General features: G+C 38.4%; 1 protein-coding gene across 1 annotated transcript in view; it reads left to right on the top strand.

Moving 5' to 3' along the window:
- Nucleotides 1–23362, top strand: part of mthfd1b (methylenetetrahydrofolate dehydrogenase (NADP+ dependent) 1b) — a 50969-nt gene that overhangs the window by 8535 nt on the left and 19072 nt on the right. The window contains exons 3-10 of the mRNA XM_067456002.1: nt 6936–6995; nt 8639–8692; nt 8803–8939; nt 10082–10182; nt 14087–14223; nt 16195–16306; nt 19945–20072; nt 20187–20284. Coding sequence (XP_067312103.1) covers nt 6936–6995; nt 8639–8692; nt 8803–8939; nt 10082–10182; nt 14087–14223; nt 16195–16306; nt 19945–20072; nt 20187–20284 — 827 coding nt within the window. The remainder of the gene's footprint in view (nt 1–6935; nt 6996–8638; nt 8693–8802; nt 8940–10081; nt 10183–14086; nt 14224–16194; nt 16307–19944; nt 20073–20186; nt 20285–23362) is intronic.

The raw sequence follows: 23362 nt of genomic DNA, 5'->3' as shown, positions 1-23362 counted from the left end.
GAGAAGCTGACAATATATGCCGGAAGATTCAGTTTCAAAGCTAAAAGCGCCAATTTAAGCAAGCTTGTCATTGTACTTTTGTTGTTATTTTTTTTCATTAAGAATAGTGTTGATATTACATAACTTGATTCAAAATTCAAATTCAAGCAATTTGCTCCCAAATTGGTACTCATTCTAAAGTGAAAGTATAATCCATGTGGGAATTCATAACAGTGCGCATTATGAATGCAGCCTTCATTCTTAATGAAAGATAAAGATAGAAATGCGCACAGAAAACAAAAACCTTGCAAAAATTATGTACAATCTGCCTAATCCTGCCCAAATCACAGATGCCGATTCGTACAGGACCTCGGAGTTTGGCGAAATATGGTAGGGAATTTGCAGGGGAATTTTTACTTTACAAATTACAGACATGTCCGATTCGCACGGTATTAAGATCACAGACATTCTCTGCAATTATTACAAATCACCAGAGGTCCCCAGATAATGCTAATGCGAATGGGGCTTTAGTTGACGAATTGCGACCAACATTACCGAGGCCAACGAGCCATCACGGAGCATTACCGTCGTTTTTCAATGGCATAAAGTTGTTTTGATGCTGGACGTTCGATATTCGCAAATTTAAGGACAGACCATCTCTAAACTTGCATACGACTAGGCATGTGCCAATTTTCGATAATGCGATTTATCGCGATAATGAATATGCATGATATTGTTATCGTGGGCACTTTAAAATATCGTAAAAATAATTTATTAATAATTTTTTTAAATGCACCTAAGAATACTTTGCCCATCAACCGTATAAATGCTCAACACCGCTGTATTCTGCGTCAAAGGGACGCGCGCACAGATGTAAATGAGAAGCACATGAATGAGTGAAGGAGATGCGCTGCTGAAGTGCCGCTCAGTGACAGCAGAGGGTGCTGATGAACTGCAGAATGCAGCGATTACCCCGGAAACCCCGCAAACAAAAGAAACCGCATGTAGTTTTTAAAACAGCCATTCGTTTTTTGTAATCTCAATGTTGTTCATCACAGCACCAAATACTTAATACTTAAAGACTTAATAGGCTATTTATTTTCAAACTTAAACATTTTTATGTTTTAATCTGGACTACAACATGATTAGAACTGTTCTAATTATTTGTTATTGTTCAGTATAACTTTGAGACATACGACTTCATTAGTTAACATGTTAATTCATTATTACCAAACTGACAAAGAAAAATACTTATAAAGAATTAATTATTCTAAGTAATGTTAATTTCTTAGTTACTGTTTAATAACATTAAAATCAAAATAACTTTTTTAATGGGCCTAAGATAAAACTAACAATGATCAGTATTTCTTAACTAACATTACCAAAAACATTATACTTTCTGTAACAAATGTAGCTATTGCTCAATCTTAATTAATGTATTAAATAATGATACCTTTATTGTAATTTGTTAGCCTACCTGTTGTTCTTTATAGCCTAATTCTTTTGCACTTTAATCTGTTTGAAAATTGTACTTTTACAGCTCTGAAAAAAATCAAGAGACCACTTAACATTGATTTCTCAATGACTATGTTTACATGGACAGCAGTAATCTAATTATTGACCTTATTCTAAATAAGACAGTATTCTGATTAAGGTGTTTACATGAGTTGCTTTTAGAGTACTCCGTCCATGTTCCCGTTTTACATGTGATAGAACATAGATCGATTATGGCACGTCATTACGTCCCATTGCCACGCTATGTTCTCCAACATCCAATCATAGCGTGACTATGGCAGGTCTGTTAATTTTTATGGGCTCAGGAACCCTGCTGTAACTTCACCTGCGGGTGTCGCTGTTGGACAGTGTTACTTTACATTAAGAAGTATAAAAAACATTTGTTTTTATAATGTTTAAATGTTTTTTAATTAATTATAATTCCAATTCTGTTTTATTGGCCACAATATAGTGTTGCACGATATACCGGTACTAGAAAAGTATTGCGATACCCTGCTATTACAAACGGTACGATATGGACTTTTATTAGTACCGGCACTTTAAGGAGGACAGCGCTAATATGAGCTGTATTTCTTAATGTGCGTGGATGTGTGACAGCAGGTGTCAGGATGTGTGTGCAAAGCTCTGCTTCCACCAGTCACTAAACATTGGAAGTAATAGAAGAGTTAAATATATGAGCAGCGCATGATAAAGAAAGCACCAGAAATATGCGCGCATGAGAAGAAAAAGCGCGGCACGGGACGTGCTCGCGCTACCGGACTCTGACCTGAAGCGCGCGCACAAGAAACATGCGATCGCCATTCAGTTTTTTCGCGGATTATTATTTGGGTTTGAATGGTCAAACGTATGTAAAAATGCACGGTCTGGCGAGTATTGAGGTAAACACAGTCGGATATGTCGTAGTGAACAGCTGAGGTAATTAGATCAGTGCAGGTCTTAAAGGGATCCCATGGTGTTGAGACTTGTATGGCTTAATATAACATAAATGATGTCTCTTACTGAATTATGTGGTAGAAAACCCATGAAAGATCTACGTTATTTTAAAAATCGATTTTATATTTGGACCATGGGCGGCGCCATTTTGTTTGCGTTCTAGGTTGATGACGTAGTATGGTTGAACTCCTCAATCAGCTGGCGTTACCCGTAGCTATTTTTACCACAACGCAACTCGAAAATTGTTTCAGAGTTAAACAAAACCAATGAATTGCTTTGTAATTGTACTTAAAACACACTCAAACATACATGTGCACACAAACTCACCTACACAAGTCACAAACAGATCGGCGGGCGCGCACACGACACCTGACAGACTGCTCTGTCTCAATCCCATGCATCATCACCAAAACATCCTGCCTCTCTTCCTCACGTTACTTTATCCCATCGTCCTACCTAGATATTTCCCTCTGCTGGTCACATTAGGCATTACAGTTAATCTACTATCAACAGTCTATCTAGGATATCAACACAGGGAATAGATTGAGGGTTATGTATTCGCGCACGCACTGCGTGCGTGTGTGTGTGTGTGTTCGCGCCGATCTGTTGGGGTGTGTGTGTGTTCGCGCCGATCTGTTGGGGTGTGTGTGTGTTCGCGCCGATCTGTTGTGGTGTGTGTGAGTCTGTGTGAGAGAGAGAGTTTGTGTGCACATGTATGTTTGGGTGCGTGAAGTCGGACAGCTGTTGTGTGTACATCGGCTGTACACTCGTTATTGCGGTGGAACGTGAGACTGAATGACTGCACTCGAACATGTCCACTATGGTGTCGGAAAACACTACAAATGGCCGTCCCTTCAAATAATGCCCTATTTAAGGGTATAGGGGTCGATTTCAGATTCAGCCCCTGTCGTGGAGACTGAGCAGCCCAACATCTCGATTGAAACAGAGCCTGTCGTGTCCGCGCCCGCCGATCTGTTTGTGACTTGTGTAGGTGAGTTTGTGTGCACATGTATGTTTGAGTGTGTTTTAAGTACAATTACAAAGCAATTCATTGGTTTTGTTTAACTCTGAAACAATTTTCGAGTTGCGTTGCGGTAAAAATAGCTACGGGTAACGCCAGCTGATTGAGGAGTTCAACCATACTACGTCATCAACCTAGAACGCAAACAAAATGGCGCCGCCCATGGTCCAAATATAAAATCGATTTTTAAAATAACGTAGATCTTTCATGGGTTTTCTACCACATAATTCAGTAAGAGACATCATTTATGTTATATTAAGCCATACAAGTCTCAACACCATGGGATCCCTTTAAGCCAGACCTAATATTCTGTTATTAATGTTTTAAAGCAAACTATGAAAAATAGAAAACAACCACATACTTGGCTAAATAACTAAAATATATTTATTAAGAATCAGTGTATAGTTAAATTAAATTAGACTAAGTAAGCAGTTTTATATTTGATTATTTAATTTCTTTCTTGACTTGCTGTTAAATAGACCTAATGACGCTGAAAAATAAAGCACTGTTTTTGTCATATTGTTTGTAATTAGCATTTTTTGCTTATTTTTAAAAACAGATTACCGTGGTAACGATACCGTGGTATCGATTTAGTATCGGTATCGAGGTATTTTAGTCTGGTATCGTATCGAAGTCAAAAATTTGGTATAGTGACAACACTACCACAATATTATCGATGATTGTTGAGAGGGGCCCTTTTGATTAATTTTCAAAAAGGGCAGAGGCTCGAACCATCAAAGCCTCCCCTCTGCACTTCCCCATTGTGCGTAACTTTGTGTCCTGTCACAAAATGCGGCGAAATCTCAGACACAACGTTAATAGTTAGATTAAGGTGTGTACATGTCTGTAATGCTCTCCGATAATGCGACTAAAATAGGCATACTCCACATGTCTTAATCCGATTTATGTTTAGTTAGATTATGATTTTAATCAGATTAAGGTAATTAGAAATCGCTGTCTACATGGTAGCCTCTTAATCAGAGTATTGTGTTAATCAGATTAATATCGGAGTATTTTTTTCCATGTAAACGTAGTCATTGTTAAGTGGTCTCAATTTTTTTTTCAGAGCTGTATATATTTTTGGTGCATTATTGTATTTAAACATTCAGTTATTTTTGCTATTACAAAAATAGTTCTTAAAGCTGTTATGCTATGGCAACACTTTTTTTGCAGCTTATCGTGATATCGTATATCGTGATTAAACTTCAGCAATTAATTGCAACATGAAAAATTGATATCGGCACATGCCTACATACGACATTAGTGTACCTACACATTTCTAACATCAATAGCATTTAAATGGAATATGTAATATGAACGGGTGTGCATCATAGCTGACACCTAGATTAACACTTTACAGTTAGTTTTGATACTGTAAGACAGTCATTACGTTCAAATGCTATTGAAGTAAGAAATGTGTATACCAATGTTGTATGTAACTTTAGAGACGGTCCCTACATTTGCAAATATTTTTTTTTTCTTTTTGCAAAAGGCGATTTATAAAACAGGCTTTAACTTTTCAACTGAGCTTATCAAAATATCAATTTCTGCCTTTTGAAATTGTTGAAAAAATCATAATTAACTTATCATATCTTAAGATAAGACCTAAGATGGAAAGTTTTTGTAATGCACTCCCTGGTCCCCAAATCTAATGAATCATGCAGTTACTGTGTGGACCATAGGAGGTTCAACAGTAAAACCATATTGGACGCTTATCCAATGCCGCTTATTCATGACATCTTGGAATCACTGGATGGCACCACCTGGTTCAGCACATTTGATTTGCAGTCGGTATATTTGCAAGTGGAAATGGAAGAAGGGGGCAAAGAAAGAACAGCCTTCATCACCAACCAGGGGCTATTTCAAGTCCGATCCATCATTCCATAGGGGCTCCGGAATGCCGCATCCACATTCCAGAGGATTATGGAGAAGGTTCTGGTGGAATTGAGAGGAAGATTCTGTTTTGTGTACATTGATGATATTATCTATTCACGATCATTGAAAGAACACATATCACACCTGCACTTCATTATGCAAAGACTTGTCCAGGCTTCTCTTACTAAACATGAAGAAGTGTCACTTTTTTAAAAGACAGTTCAAATTCCTTGGCCGCCACATCTCCAACACTTCCTGGGATTAGCAGTTTGGTACCACAAATGGTCCAACAGGGGGGTGTTGTATCGGCAGGCACCGGTAAAGAACAATGGAGACAAATTCCAATTGGTTGTTCCTCGGGCATTAATTCCTGGCTTTTTACACTACTTTCATGACAACCCACTGGGAGGACATCTGGGTCGACTAAAAACTCTGCTGAGGCTCTTGGAGGTGGCTTGGTGGCTGATGGTCCAAGACATCTCAAGCGGTGCGATATCTGTCAAAAATTTAAACATGACAACACAAAACCCAAAGGCTTTCTACAGCACACAAGTGACAGAACCGGGTCATACTTGGGGTATGGAATTGATGGGACACTTCCCCAGCAGTAAGAAGCAAAACACTTACATCCTTGTGATAGTAGATTACTACACCAAATGGGTAGAGATGTTCCCCCTTAGGGATAGCAAGAGATTGTCAGAATTCTGAGGGAAGAAGTCTTTTCCTCGCTGGGGTGTCTCCAAATACATAATATCAGACCGGGGAGCACAATTCACCTCCAACACACTGGCTGAGTTATGCAAGACATCCGCAGACAAACCTGACAGAGAGGATTAATTGGACATTAAAAACAATGACTGCATCATATGTGGGACAATACCATCAAGCCTGGGACCAGTGGTTTCCTGAGTTACGATTTGTTATTAAAGGCTTATTCAACTTCTTTCCTACATTTAGATATGTGGGCAAATACATTTTTGTCTCAGTGCATGCATTGTTTTAGTTTGGCAGGGTCGCTGCTAGCTTAACTTAGCATAATGAATGGATTTCTATGTTGCCAGCTAGCATGTCCTGAGTAAAAGTGAACCAAAAAATAAAAACACCCACCTAATTATGAGTACAAATAGCAATGCAGATTAAGACTAGGCGATTTCTTAGGAAGTTATTGACTTGGGACTATATTATGGGGAATATATATATATATATACATGATTGTGCAATTGTTATGCTGGGTATATGAAGTTGTCTTGTAAATTCACTAGTGATTTTGGCTATATGATTAGACTTGTTTTGTGTTTTGTACTCCTTCATTATTTTGATTTGTTAAACGGAACGAACATTTTCAGCAGATAGTGTAAACTCTACTTGGCTCTTTAGTAGAGTGTTACAAAATAATGGTGGAATGAAAATATAATAGACAGTGGTCCTCCATGAGTGGCCCATTCTTTCTTCTAGTAGAACATTTAGATAATAGTAGGCTAGTAGGAAAACACATTACTTAAGCAAGAGATTCCAACCAGAAAAACACAAAAGGAGAGAAGCAAGAAAATGACAAAATTCATGACATTTTTTTGGTCTACTTGTTTGAATGTTAAATGTTTGTCTGTTATAGGTGGGAGACAGAGAGGACTCAAACTTGTACATCAGCATGAAGCTGAAAGCTGCTGCTGAGGTAAGGCCAATCAAACAATGGAGATTTGCCTGTGCTAAAATTGATTGTTCACACAAAAATGAAAATGTGTTGTTAATTTACTCACCCTCAGGCCAAGATGTAGGTGTCATTTGTTTTCTTCAGTGTGTAATGTATTTAATGTATTTAGCTGAAACTGGAGTTCTTGGTGAATCACTTGGAGAACGGGTCCAACCCCAATCTCCAAGCATAGGTCAACCAAAGACTTTGCATGAGACTCCGCTATAGGGGAGCCCTACTATAAAGATGCCCTCAAGCAAACTTCCTCTACTCATTAGCACTGTCGCCATAGTTGAACACCCATCTAAAGGGGAGCAATATCATTAATGCATTAACAAGTTCAAGTTTCAAGTTTGGTTTATTTATATAGCACATTTAAAACCTTAAAACATTAGCACCAATGGAAAGGGTTCCCTACAGTGGCCCAGTAGTGCACAATGACAACTTAAAAAATGCCAAAGTTAACAACACCACGGAACAACAGGTCCCATCACAAAGTAATCGTCACAAGCCACATCAAACACAATGGAAACAAAAATGCTCCCGCTTCTTTCTCGACCACTATAAAGGGTGTGTACTACAAGTAATGGTCTAATGAGGTAATGGTCGAACGAATTCCAAAATGTTGGCTTTTTTTTCTTCTTCTTTTTTACTGCACTAGCCTACAAATCATTTTTAAACCCTGCAGCTGCATTTTTGATTTTATACATATTTTTTAAATCCTAAAGAAACGAAGCCCAAATGTTGATGAAATTACTCAACAATACTATGTGCAAAGTTCAAGGGTCTGTTAAAAACATTAGTATGGTAAAAACTGTTCAACATTTGGATTACATTAGTTCATTGCGACTAGTATAAAGCCTGTATGATAACTTCAACACACCCTCTATAGTGATTGAGAAACAACACCGATGGGCTGATTGTGCAACAGATGTATCCCCAAATTTTTGCTCTAGCACAATGGCCTATCGCAGGTGCTACACAGAATCCACTTTACAATGCTGAAAACAGGTTTTGTTCAACACAAGCTGCTTTCTCACAAATCCTTTTATTATAACCAAAAAAGTGTAATAAGAAATTCATTGTACAGTTAAGAAATCTGCAACCAGCACCCTGTTTATGCCTGGTATTAAAGGTATATCTTACCCAAAAATGTGTCATTACCCTCAAGTTGTTCCAAACCTATGTGAAACAGAAGATATTTTGAAGAATATGGGTAACCAGACAGTTGATGGGCCCCAATGACTTCCATATTATGGTTAAAAAATAAATGGAAGTCATTATTAATTTAATATAAATGGACACATTTACAATTTCTAGTTATGTCTGTTGTCAATATTCCCTAATTCCCTATTTCATTCACAGTGCCTTTTGAACTGAACATGTTTTCTCTCTTTGGACTGGAATCTCATTTAGGGTGGTGGAATATATTACAAAATTCACTGGAATCACTGGAGCTGTCACTTGTTACGCACACGTTCTGTTCTCTCACCAAAAATTCCCATTGAAATCACTGAAACAGTCTACTACAAAATTAATTGCATATTGGCATGGTGTCTATATTGTCTATGTCTACAAATGTAATTCAGGACCACTTTAATTACTATTACTGCCTTGATTTTTAGATTGGGATCAATGCTGTACATGTGAAACTTCCACAGACTGCAAATGAAAATGAGGTAGTGCAGATAATTTGAAGTATTTAACATTATTTACATGTTTTGTGTTTATTAACCGTTTCTCTTTTCTCCAGATTTTGTCATTTAATAATTAACTATTTATTTTGAAGGTTATGCGCAGTGTTATTGAAGTCAATGAGAACTCCAAAGTTCATGGGCTCATAGTCCAGCTGCCCATCGACTCCATCCACACTATTAATACAGAAAGGATTATCAACGCTGTGGCTCCAGAGAAGGATGTTGATGGGTACAGAAAATATAATTTAATCCTTATCATTATGCCATTAAAGGTGGGGAAAGTGTTATTTCAAAAATACTTTATAAATGTGTATCGGGCCGCGTACCAAAACAAACTTGTAGCCAATCAGCAGTAAGGGGTGTGTCTACTAATGATGGTGAGAAGAGAGCATTCAGTGCATGTCATTATTCAAAAGACACTACACAAAGTATGAACATTAGATGTGCAACGACAGAAAGAGAGATGGCAGATAAAAAACAAATGTGGAAAATATTTATGGAACAAAATAAGGCTTACGATCAAGCAAGAAGTGTCAGCTTTTCAGCGCTGGAGAGAACTCAAGAAGCGCTAAGGCCTGCAATTGGATGCTTCTTCTCAATAGGTGAGTAACATTGGTTTTGTTTTACAGAACTAATATATGCTAGCTTTTGCTTGTATATGGTTGTCAAGTTTGCTTGTTTGTCCATTTGCAATTGTATCATTGTTCACCTCAGCTATGATAAAAACCCATTTATTTCCACATCCTATAAACCACGGTCTGTTTCAAGTGTCATCTCGGTGTGTTTTAAAAAAGAAAGTTAATAAACTCCTAATTAGGGCCTGAGCACGGATGGTGTGAGGACCCCATTGGAATTAATCAGCCTATTACTATTATTCTTCTCCCAAATTAATCGCAGAAACTCATGAAACTTTGCATATGGGTCAGAAGTGGTGAAAATGTACGTCTGATATGGGTTTCAGAATTAGGCGTGGCAAAATGGCTCGATAGAGCCATTGAGTTGTTCATGAGAACGGTGTTTGTGCTATTGTGTTTTGTGGATGATTTTTTTTTTTATTGAACATTCAACCTGGATTACCATAGTAACACACATTGCATTCACTTAGTGATGACATCATAGCCTCGGCCGGCTGGCACAGCAATCTCCGCCATAGTCATTGCTTGCGTATATGTAGGTCAACGTTATCAAATATGGGCGAGACATTTTGGGTAGGAGCATGTTTGTTTTGGTGATTTCAAAAATCAACATTGGTTTCCAGAAAGCACTTACCCTACCTTTACGCTATAATTCTGATTTATAGTAAATTTCAACATTGTATTTTGCTCCCATGAAATAATGAAAACTGTTTTAATGTTTGTTTGCTTGCTTCAGTTTGACGAGCATAAATGCAGGGAAACTGGCACGTGGTGATATTGGAGACTGTTTTATCCCATGTACTCCTAATGGATGTATGGAGCTCATCAAACAAACTGGTGAGAAGGACACCCAGACTAAAGCAGGGAACACTACACTACGGTCAGGCTGATAGTGAACAGCTAATCACTTTCTTCTGAGAGAAGAAGCTCAATTCAATTCCTTCTTCAGACAACGTTCACGTTGATGGCATCCTCATAGCATCAAGCCAGAAGCATAATTGCCTTGTTCCCCTTCTCAGGGTTATACCAGGGATATATTCATAACCTAAGGTTTTACTTAAATTTATAAAACTTACATTTTGAACAGTATCATGTTTGGTTGCGCCATATTGTTGTCTCGTGTTGGATTCTTCAGTAACAGAACCGGCATGGAGTGATGAGTGAAAATGAGTGCCGAAATTCTTGATAAAACAGGAAAACAAGTCAGCTCACTAGTATGGCACTTTTTGGGATTTTAAGTGTGACTAGTTATTGTCAAAAGCATTACATTGGTGATATTCAGTTTACCATTACCAATTAATACAGGCCTATATTCTTATACTTATGCCTATTTATTATTATTATTATTATTATTATTAGGTTATAATAATATAAGGTTATTGCATTATCAGGCCTGAGTCATTCTTTTTCGAAGTGGAACTTCAGAACTGCGTACTCTGATGCCATGCTGATAGAATGCCTGCCAAACTAAGTTGTGAATATGCACATAATGGGTATAGCAAAATCTTGACTTTACTTATAACTTGGCCGAAGTTAAAGCATCCACCCTCAAGGCACATCCAATGACATTACATAGACTATACTGGCACCGCTTCCCTAAGTAAATATTCTCTAATAATAGAAGGATTAATTGCTAACACTCGTGTCATTCCATACCTGTAAGACCTTCATTCATCTTCAGAACAAAAATTAAGATATTTTTGATGAAATCCGAGAGCTCCCTGACCCCTCCATAGACAGCAATGTTGTTAATACTTTCAAGGCACAGAAATGTAGTAAAGGCATTGTTAAAATAGTTAATGTAAATACATTGGTTCAACCTTAATTTTATGAAGCAATATGAATACTTTTTTGTGCAAAAGCAAACAAAAATAAGACTTTATTCAACAATTTAGTTCTAGTCTGTGTCAGTCTCCTATGCAGTTTCCATTGTAAATAGTACCCCTCTCCCTAGGAGCGTCCCTTGACGCTTCCAGCCAACCTTACCTGTTGATTGTAATCATCAATAAGGGAGTGATCCAGAATGTCCCTAGCAGGAACTCAACTTCTCTCCTCAGGACCGTAACCTTTCCAGTCCACCAAGTACTGGAAACTGCGTCCCCTCCGTCTAGAATCCAGAATGCGATTAACCGAATACGTTGGTTCCCCATCTACTAGTCGCGGTGGTGGAGGAACCGGGACTGGCGGATTAAGGTGGGAGTGAAAATCAGGCTTAATTTTGGATACATGCGGGATGAATTCTCCTGTATGCCGGAGGAAATTTGAGGCGGACTGTCACCAGACTAATGATCTTGGTGACAGTGAATGGGCCGACGAATTTGGGAGCAAGTTTATTAGATGCGGAGCGGAATGTTCTTAGTAGAAAGCCACACTTTTTGACCCACGACATAAACGGGAGGCTTAGAGCGGTGGCGATCGGCTTTAGCCTTGGTGCGCGCTCCCACCTGAAGCAGAGTCTCACGGGCTCTGGTCCACGTGCGATGACACCTCTGGATAAAAGCGTGAACAGAGGGGACCGCAACCTCGGAATCCAGACTAGGAAAAATGGGTGGCTGGTAATCTAGACTACACTCAAATGGCGAAAGGCCCGTGGATGACACCGGTAACGAGTTATGAACGTCCTCAACCATAGAAAGTTGTTGGCTCCAGGATGAAGGATTCTTGGAGACCAAACATCGCAACACTCTTTCCAGATCCTGGTTGGCTCTCTCGTTCTGACCGTTGCTTTGGGGATGATAACCCAAAGACAGACTAACCGTAGCTCCTAGTAATTTACAAAACTCCTGCCAGAATTTGGACACGAATGGGGAACCTCTGTCGGAGACCACGTCCATCGGGAGGCCATGTAACCGAAAGACGTGATCTACAACAGATACCGCTGTCTCCTTGGCTGAAAGGTAATTTGGGCAAGGGAATGAAATGTGCTGCCTTCAAAACGACCGTCATGCCTTTAGAGGGCGGGAGGGCGGTGATAAAATCTAGCGCTATGTGGGACCAGGGTCTCGAATGAACAGACAACGGTTGAAGTAACCCATGAGGAGGTTGGTTAGATGTCTTACCAACCGCACAGACTGAGCCAGCCAAAACAAAACTGCGAATGTCGTGAGCCATAAGTGGCCACCAGAATCGTTGCTTTATTAAACTGCTAGTGCGGTTTACTCCTGGATGACACGCAATGTTGGAGCAATGACCCCATTTTAGGACCTTGGATCTTAACTCCTCCGGAACGAACAAATGACTCGGTGGGCTGCCGGGCGGAGGCGTTACCTCTTCTAAGGCCACTTTGACCTCCGATTCGATCTCCCATGTGAGTGTAGAGATAACTATCTTCTCTGGCAAAATACACTCGGGAGTAACCGGGCGTTCGGAAGCATCAAAAGTACGAGATAAAGAGTCGGGTTTGATGTTTTTAGACCCGAGGCGGTACGAGAGAACCAAATCAAAACGTCCGAAAAAAAGTGCCCACCAAGCCTGCCTGGAGTTGAGTCTTTTAGCAGATCTAATATATTATTAGATTATAAGGTTCTTATGATCCGTCCATACAATAAAAGGTACCCCCGACCCCTCAAGCCAATGACGCTACTCCTCCAACGCTAACTTGACGGCCAACAACTCTCTGTTACCAATGTCATAATTGCGTTCGGCAGGTGAAAGACGATGGGACAAAAACACGCACGGGTGCATCTTGTCATCTGAGGGAGAGCGCTGTGAAAGAACTGCTCCTACCCCCACCTCTGACTGCCTTGACCTCTCCCAGAACGACGTTCAGGTGGTCCGATACAGCTGAGGCTGTATTCGCTAAACTGAAAAGTCGCTTTGTTTTGGCTCCCATCTTAGTTACCCCTGATTCCACACGTCAGTTCGTGTTAGAGTTCGACGCGTCAGAGGTGGGGGTAGGAGCAGTTCTAAGATGGGAGCCGAAACAAAGCGACTTTTCAGTTTAGCGAATATAGCCTCAGCTGTATCAGACCACCTGAACGTCGTTCTGGGACAGGCGACCAGCCACGGGTGCATGATGATCCAATCCCAGGCTCTGCCCCAACCTACATACAACACGCACCCAAGAGTGAGACAGGGAATCCATGAACCGTGACATGCATGCGTGATGATAAGTTCCACTGTATTTACAACATAAACTGTAGGAGACTGTTGATGCACACGTATTGAAAGTACATAAACGCAAAAATACACATATGCATATTTTTGTCTATAAAAAAGATATTCTAGGAATAGTTCACTCAACAATGGAAATTCTTTCATAATTTACATCCGATCAAACTTATTTTCTTCTGCATAACACAAAAGGAGATACTTGAAGTATGCTACAGCTGGTTTTGTTCATAAATGAAACCCAATGTGCTCAAACTGTTCAAAAATGACATAAAGGTAGTGTAAAACTACCTTTCCAACTCATGGATACGAAGTCCAAAACAAATGTGGCAACCTGTCAAAAATATCAAACCCTGTTGCCACTTGTCATGATTTGCCCTTTGTGTATATGAGTTGATCATTGATAGAAACTCTTAAACCCCTTTGACTTTCATTGTCTGGGAAAAAAATAAACATTCATCAAACATCTCCTTCTGTGTTCCACAGAATGGTTGACCTGAATGTGAGTAAATGCTGACCGAATGTTTGGTTTCCATTCATCTACCCTAAATGAGCTTGAATTATAACAGGTTATATGTATTTTAAATGGAGAATTTTTTTTTTTTTTTTTTGTGCATAATTTTGCCTTTAGGTGTGTCTGTGGCAGGAAAAAGAGCTGTGGTAATTGGCCGCAGTAAGATTGTTGGTGCACCAATGCACGACCTTCTCCTTTGGAATCATGCAACTGTAACGACTTGTCATTCAAAGACTGCAGACTTGGCCTCTGAGGTAAAGAGTTCTGGAGCATTGTTTACAATTTAATTAATTAATTTATTTTTATTAAAGAAAATGTAAACTTGAAATTCGCACACACAATGTTTACATATTAGTATACTAGACATGAAAAGAAGTCTTGAAAAAAAATTCTGTTTCAAGTGGCTTATGTAGCGATGTACACATGCCATTTGTTGCATGTGTGCTTTGTCACGGTAGCACACAATGGCAGAGGGAGGCAAGATTCAAGTGTGAGTAATTAAAAATTATCAAACTACTGTAAAAGTCAACATCTGGGCACATTTCGGCTTTTATGAACAACCTGGTAAACACAACCTGGAGAACACACGCTTTTGTAAATCATAGCTATCTGATTTATCAAAACAATTTACATTTACGTACCCAAGTATAAATTATCTCCGCAAAACGGATATAAATCCGATCTTCAATTCATGCACTATATGCAGATTAAATGGAGTTTGTCACCAAAAACAAAAAATATGAGCTGCATTTTATTGATCAGCTAATTTCGCTCGTCTGCGGTGATGTGTGATGCAGTAGTGCCATCATATCTGGCTATAACATGACAGCCTATAACACGCTCTCCTTCAGGAAAAAGCGTAGAGTAGTGGGTTAATTTACACAGGTAATTATATTTATTTTAGTACTTTACCAAAAACCACACTACAAAAGAATTGTGTAAAACTCAGTAAACCTTGGCTTGATATTATTAGTTGCACACATGTGTACAACTAAATGAACAATCTCTTAAATATTTCCTAATATCACTCAACATGTTAGTTTCATGATTTTTTTTTTTTTTTTTTATTAAACATGGATCTTTATTTAAAAGGGCTGCTTTTGTGGGCTCATTTTGTAAATATAAGTACCTAATTTGTATATGCAAACTGAGTGCCGGTGTGATGAGACTCCGTCATGTATGCTCGGCTAGATTCACCTAGAATGCATGTGCTGTTAAAAAAATGTGCTGCATACCGCCAGGCGAATTGGGGTCTTGCCCACTCCGCGTTGACGTCATTTTTGCTGTGCGCACACTCGTGCGGAAGCATCGAGTAAACAAGACTTTAGTCTGGTTATGAATATGGCAACAATGCTGGGAACCCTATTGTTCCCCCCAGAAATATTAGGGGTTTAACCATAAAGCTGTAGAAACTTTATTTTTGCTTCTTTTGGTTTATTTTTCTTCCCCCTCCACTTACCTAAAAGTACATGGGTGTCAGAGACCCCAGACTTTAGCAGAATGGTCCAAATCACAATTACTCAGACAGATACGAATTTGTCTGATACTACTCAGCTATAAGAATCAATTTGCATTTTGGATTATAAATCCCCTGAATCCTTGATTCAGGTCCTAATGTACAAAATGTATATCGCCGATTTAATTTCTGTCTCGCCATTTTGATTTTTATAACTTCTTTTTTCTTTGGCCGTTCTTTCGATCTTCACCAAAATAGGCACACAGCAGCTAGGGACAGTGCTGGCAAAACATTATCAAAAGAATTGAGATTCAAAGCATTGCAAAGATGAAAGTTAATTAACTAGTCAGGCAATGGCCATGGTTAAAATTCTGAAATTCAATTTGTTTTAACAGCCATTTAAACTCCACATGAGTCCACATGATAAGGAATATTTTAATCCCTTTAATTTTAAATAAAAAATGCATTGATCTTTTAATTTGTGTAACTGATATATTTACAATAAAGTCTGTAAAACTGAAATGCTTTTAGATCATTAAATGTTTATTTAACTTTTATAGGGCCCAATAAAATATATTTTAGTGGCCAGACATTAAAACAATTTGCTGTCAATTTGAAATGAAGAGACCATTTTATTTTATTTGTATTTTCAATATAATATAACATTTCTGTAAATGCACATTACATTACTGTTGTTAATTTTATTTGCATTTCCAACAAATTGAATCGTGATAATTCTCATTTGCGCACTCTATGGTTTGTGTTGTAGGTGGGAAAAGCAGACATCCTGGTGACTGGGATTGGTAAACCAGAGATGGTTCGCGGAGAGTGGCTGAAGAATGGTGCTTTGGTCATTGACTGCGGTATTAACACCATCACAGGTGTGTATGTGTAACAGACTTGGTATCTTTTCTTTTTTTTAGTAGGAGTGTTTTCTTAGATGTTTTCTGCATTTCCTGTAGTTGTTTAAAGGATGTAAATGAATTAATTAGTGATGTAATTTTTTTCAGGAATATTAATAATCAAATTTTAGATGAGCAATTTTATGTACATATTTTGCATGCACAAAACCAAAAATAAAATTACTTTGGAGCACCATAGAACAAGTATGCTCCATGGATGTTGCTTTGCTATGATTTATTTATGTATTATTTTGTTATAAATCAATATATGTAACAAATGGACAAAATGTTGTAAGATAATGTACAACTTATTTGAAATGTGAGAAAAAAATTAATGTATTTGCAAAAAGTGCCTGAAAGTTGTTTAAAATCTTTTTCTTTAGTATTATTAGTAGTCAGGGCTTCAATCAATCAATCAACTTTATTTATATAGCGCTTTTACAATCACGGTTGTGTCAAAGCAGCTTCACAGTGTCAAACAGGATAATATTGCGACAAAATTAGATTTGGCTGTACAGTCGTAATGGAGAAGTGAGAACAGTGATGTTATCAGCTTATTTTAATTTATCATATTGCAACAATGTTGGCAGATCAGTATTTAAGTTTATAGAATTAAATAAGACCTAATTCATACATTTTATTTGTATAATAAGTTGAATAATTTTAATCATATTTTTAGTGTCCCCAACTGAGCAAGCCAAGCCAAAGGCGACAGTGGCAAGGAACCAAAACTCCATGGCGTGATGGAGAAAAATAAACCTTGGGAGAAACCAGACTCAGTCGGGGTGCCAGTTCTCCTCTGGCCTATTAACACACCGTGTAAGATTATTATTCTGGCAACCTTACAGGTCAGAAACAATATTAGATTGGAATATTCAAAATTTCAGGGTATCACGGAAGAGACAGATTTATTTGGAAATAAATGATGGGATGGGGCGTCGATTACACAAGAGTATGAATACATGAAAGATCGGAATTATTGCGCCGAAGACGGGTTTTGAGCATGTCGTGCCAGTGAGGCAAATTCAGAGGAGACACCAATTGACACGGCTCAGCAGACACTCCAGGATGAGCTGGTCATGTCCAGGCAGGTCCACCATCCGATCCGGACAGGGCCCAGATCCGGGATAAACCTCGGGATAAACAGAGAGACAACATTAGCGTAGATGCCACTCTTTTTATGATGTAACGAGTACATCAGGTGTTATGGGAAGTGTTCCCGGTTCCGGCTGACCTAGTTAATGCAGCCTAACAATCAGTCAATTAATTGAATATTGAAAGTTAAAAATGTTCTATGTGTATGCCATAGTAAAGAGATGTGTTTTTAGTCTAGATTTAAACTGACAGAGTGTGTCTGCTTCCCGAACAATGCTAGGAAGACTATTCCACAGTTTAGGAGCTAAATAGGAAAATGATCGACCGCCTGCAGTTGATTTAGATATTCTAGGTATTATCAACTGTCCAGAGTTTTGAGACCGCAATAGACGTGATGGAGTATAATGCGTTAAGAGCTCGCTTAAGTACCGGGGAGCTAAACTATTTAGTGCTTTGTAAGTAATAAGCAAGATTTTAAAATGTATGCGATGTTTAATAACAGTGCAATGTTGACAGAACTGGACTAATATGATCATACTACCTGGTTCTAGTAAGAACTCTAGCTGCTGCATTTTGGACTAGCTGGAGTTTGTTTATTAAGCGAGCAGGGCAACCACCCAGTAGAGCATTACAATAATCTAGCCTTGAGCTCATGAACGCATGTACTAACTGTTCAGCATTTTGCATTGAAAGCATGTGCCGTAATTTAGATATATTTTTAAGATGATAGAATGCGGTTTTACAGATGCTAGAAACGTGGCTTTCAAATGAAAGATTGGTATCAAAGAGCACACCCAGGTTCCTCACTGACGACGAGGGCTTGACAGAGCAGTCATCAAGTGTTAGACAGTATTCTCGTTTACTACTTGTGGAGCTTTTCTGTCCAATAATTAAAAATTCAGTTTTGTCTGAATTAAGTTGCAGGAAATTACTATTCATCCAATTTTTTATATCTGCTATGCATTAACTATGCGTTAATCTTGTGAATTGGTAGGTTTCGTCAGGGCGTGAGGAAATATAGAGCTGAGTATCGTCAGCATAACAATGAAAACTAACGCCATGTTTCCTAATGATATCTCCCAGTGGTAGCATATACAGGGTGAAAAGCAACGGTCCTAACACTGAGCCTTGCGGTACCCCATACTGAACTTGTGATCGGTGTGACATCTATTCATTTACTGCTACAAACTGATAACGGTCAGATAAGTACGATTTAAACCATGCCAAAGCAGTTCCACTAACGCCAACATAATTTTCGATTCTATTCAGAAGAATATTGTGATCGATAGTATCAAATGCAGCCCTAAGATCGAGTAACACTAATAGAGAGATACAACCACGATCAGATGATAAGAGTAAATCATTTGTAACTCAAATGAGAGCATTCTCAGTACTATGATACGGTCTAAATCCTGACTGGAAATCCTCACATATACCATTTCTTTCTAAATAGGAACATAATTGTGAAGACACAGCCTTTTCTAGTATTTTTGATAGAAACGGTAGATTCGAGATTGGCCTGTAATTGACTAATTCTTTAGGATCAAGTTGCGGTTTTTTAATAAGTGGTTTAATTATAGCCAACTTAAAAGTTTTCAGTACATATCCTAATGTCAAAGATGAATTAATGATATTAAGCAGAGGATCTATGACCTCTGGAAGTATCTCTTTTAATAGCCTAGTCGGTATAGGGTCAAGCATACATGTTGTTGATTTTGATTTTTTACAAGTTTAGCCAATTCTTCTCCTCCTATAGTAGAGAATGAGTGTAATTTTTCCTCAGTGACACTACAGTGCTCTGTCTGAAGTGATACTGTAATAGACGGCTGCATGGTTATAATTTTATTCCTAATATTATCAATCTTACTAGTAAAGAAGTTCATAAAGTCATTACTGCTGTGTTGTTTACAAACATCAGAAGCTGAAGCTTTATTTTTTGATAATTTAGCCACTGTATCGAATAAATACTTGGGTTGTGTTTGTTTTCTTCTAAAAGAGTTGAGAAATAAGCAGATCTAGCAGTTTTTATGGCCTTTCTGTATGCATGCTCTCTTTCCACAAATTGCGAAAAACCTCCAGTTTTGTTTTCTTCCAGCTGCGCTCCATTTTTCTATGCTCCAGTTGTCTGAGTGATTTAGATTAAAAGCTAGTAATGTCAAATTTAAATTGATAGGCTATATTAAACACTATATGGTGATGAGTAAGTTATATTTAGCAGTGTAAATTACAAAGAAAATCTATCAAATAGAGATTCAAACACAGCTATACAGAGCTACAAACATTAACATTAACTTTTTTGAGAAGACGACGATAAAAGTCAACCTGCCAAAGTGGCTAGTCAGAGTGACTGTTACATGCCACAGCTGAAATCTACCCTCATATGGCAGGTTGAGCGGGTGTTAATGTCATGCCCTGTTAGAAGTCCATGCACCGAAGGGATTGTCTGAAAAGTGAATTTAAGCAAACTTGTCAAATCCAGGGTTCAAATACATAGTCACTTAGTTGCTTACATTTTACCTCAGACAGCAGCAGAGCAAGTGGCAAGAGAGTTGTTGGAGACGTTCACTATGACTCAGCCAAAGATCAGGCTGCGTTTATTACACCTGTACCAGGAGGAGTTGGCCCAATGACTGTAGCCATGCTCATGCAGGTACATTATTCCTCAAAATCTGTTAATATTGGGTTTTTTGTTTTGTGACACTGTGAAGTAGCATGTCTTTATTATGGTTCTTAGAAAATTAATTGGTTGCTTTTAATGTCACAGAACACAGTTCTGAGTGCCAAGCGTTTCCTTCAAGCACAAGAACCTGGGAAGTGGAATATAAATTACACCAAACTCAACCTGCAAAGACCAGTTCCAAGGTGAGATGCCATTTTCCTTTTCAGCTATGCAAAATACAAGAGTGATAAGTGTGTACAGGTGCTGGTCATATAATTAGAATATCATCAATTTTATTTACATTTATTTATTTCACTAATTCCATTCAAAAAGTGAAACTTGTATATTATATTCATTCATTACAAACAGACTAATACATTTCAAATGTTTATTTCCTTTAATTTTGATGATTATAACTGACAAAAAAACTGATTTAAGTGACAACTAAGGAAAATCCCAAATTCAGTATCTCAGAAAATTTGAATATTACTTAATAATAATAATAATAATAATAATTTGTTACATTCATACAGGGAGTGCAGAATTATTAGGCAAATTAGTATTTTGACCACATCATCCTCGTTATGCATGTTGTCTTACTCCAAGCTGTATAGGCTGGAAAGCCTACTACCAATGAAGCATATTAGGTGATGTGCATCTCTGTAATGAGAAGGGGTGTGGTCTAATGACATCAGCACCCTATATCAGGTGTGCATAATTATTAGGCAACTTCCTTTCCTTTGGCAAAATGGGTCAAAAGAAGGACTTGACAGGCTCAGAAAAGTCAAAAATAGTGAGATATATTGCAGAGGGATGCAGCAGTCTTAAAATAGCTAAGCTTCTGAAGCGTGATCATCGAACAATCACGCGTTTCATTCAAAATAGTCAACAGGGTCGCAAGAAGCGTGTGGAAAAACCAAGGCGCAAAATAACTGCCCGTGAACTGAGAAAAGTCAAGCGTGCAGCTGCCAAGATGCCACTTGCCACCAGTTTGGCCATATTTCAGAGCAGCAACATCACTGGAGTGCCCAAAAGCACAAGGTGTGCAATACTCAGAGACATGGCCAAGGTAAGAAAGGCAGAAAGTCGACCACCACTGAACAAGACACACAAGCTGAAACGTCAAGACTGGGCCAAGAAATATCTCAAGACTGATTTTTCTAAGGTTTTATGGACTGATGAAATGAGAGTGAGTCTTGATGGGCAAGATGGATGGGCCTGTGGCTGGATTGGTAAAGGGCAGAGAGCTCCAGTCCGACTCAGACGCCAGCAAGGTGGAGTACTGGTTTGGGCTGGTATCATCAAAGATGAGCTTGTGGGCCCTTTTCGGGTTGAGGATGGAGTCAAGCTCAACTCCCAGTCCTACTGCCAGTTTCTGGAAGACACCTTCTTCAAGCAGTGGTACAGGAAGAAGTCTGCATCCTTCAAGAAAAACATGATTTTCATGCAGGACAATGCTCCATCACACGCGTCCAAGTGCTCCACAGCATGGCTGGCAAGAAAGGGTATAAAAGAAGAAAATCTAATGATATGGCCTCCTTGTTCAACTGATCTGAACCCCATTGAGAACCTGTGGTCCATCATCAAATGTGCGATTTACAAGAAGGGGAAAACAGTACACCTCTCTGAACAGTGTCTGGGAGGCTGTGGTTGCTGCTGCACGCAATGTTGATGGTGAACAGATCAAAACACTGACAGAATCCATGGATGGCAGGCTTTTGAGTGTCCTTGCAAAGAAAGGTGGCTATATTGGTCACTGATTTGTTTTTGTTTGGTTTTTGAATGTCAGAAATGTATATTTGTGAATGTTGAGATGTTATATTGGTTTCACTGGTAAAAATAAATAATTGAAATGGGTATAAATTTGTTTTTTGTTAAGTTGCCTAATAATTATGCACGGTAATAGTCACCTGCACACACAGATATCCCCCTAAAATAGCTAAAACTAAAACTTCCAAAAATATTCAGCTTTGATATTAATGAGTTTTTTGTCTTAATTGAGAACATGGTTTTTGTTCAATAGTAAAATTATTCCCCAAAAATAAAACTTGCCTAATAATTCTGCACTCCCTGTATAGTGCTTTTCAAGTAACTCAAAGCGCTTTACATTGAAGGGGGGAATCTCCTCAAACCACCACAATACAATACTTAAAGGAACACTTTTTTTGAAAATAGGCAAATTTTCCAAGTCCCTTAGAGTTAAACAGTTGAGTTTTACCATTTTTGAATCCATTCAGCCGATCTCTGTATCTGGCGTTAGCACTTTTAGCATAGCTTAGCATACATCATTGAATCCGATTATACCATTAGCATTGCGCTCAAATATTACCAAATACTTTATTTTTTCAAAGATAGTATTTTTCCTATTTAAAGGTCCCGTTCTTCGCGTGTTTTCGAAGCTTTGATTATGTTTACAGTGTGCAATATAACATGAGTTCACGTTTCGCGTGTAAAAAAACACTATTTTTCACACAATTTACTTATCTGTACACCGCTGTTTTCTCTGTCTTAAAAATGGCCTGTTGATTTCCTTGTTCTATGAAGTCCCTCCTTCAGAAATACGTAACGAGTTCTGATTGGGCCAGCGCTTCCCGTGTTGTGATTGGACAGCAGCTTAGTGCACTTTGCCCGGAAAGCTCCCGCCTCTTACCATAACGGGGAGATGCAAACGCTGAATGTGTGCTCTTCTCCACGTGGGAGAGCAACAAGACCACGCCCCCTATTTTGCGTGTTCTTGTGGGCGGAGGGTTAGTCAACAAGCTGTTCTAGTGACGTCATTACATCCCTGCACTTCCTTCTGTAGTCCAAACCGGCCGTTTGCTGTAGGCTTTGAAAGGGAACTTCTGTTAAATAAAATATCTCGCTTGGCATTGAACTTTGAGCTTTATAATTTTACAGGTATTATTTATGCTCTAGCAGCAACATTACACACTATCTAAAGTTTGAAAGATGGAATCGCGAAGAATGGGACCTTTAAAACTTGACTATTCTGTAGTTACATTGTGTACTAAGACCAATAGAAAATGAAAAGTTTAGATTTTTAGACCGATATAGATAGAAACTATTCTCTCATTCCTGTGTAATAATCACAGAACTTTGCTGTTGTACCATGGGTTCAGCGGCACAATTTTAAACTTTCTTTTTCCTTGGTCTTTGTACATGATGTAACTACAGAAGAGAAGTTTTAAATAGGAAAATTATTGAAAGTCTTTGCTCAATTTTTTTTTTTGAGCAAGATGCTAACGGTCTAATCCGGTTCAATCAACTTTTTGATGATATTG

The sequence above is a fragment of the Pseudorasbora parva genome, chromosome 10, assembly GCF_024679245.1.
Source record: "Pseudorasbora parva isolate DD20220531a chromosome 10, ASM2467924v1, whole genome shotgun sequence".
Lineage (NCBI taxonomy): Eukaryota > Metazoa > Chordata > Actinopteri > Cypriniformes > Gobionidae > Pseudorasbora > Pseudorasbora parva.
Note: the sequence above shows the minus strand (reverse complement) of the source record. Positions and strands in the feature narration are given on the sequence as shown.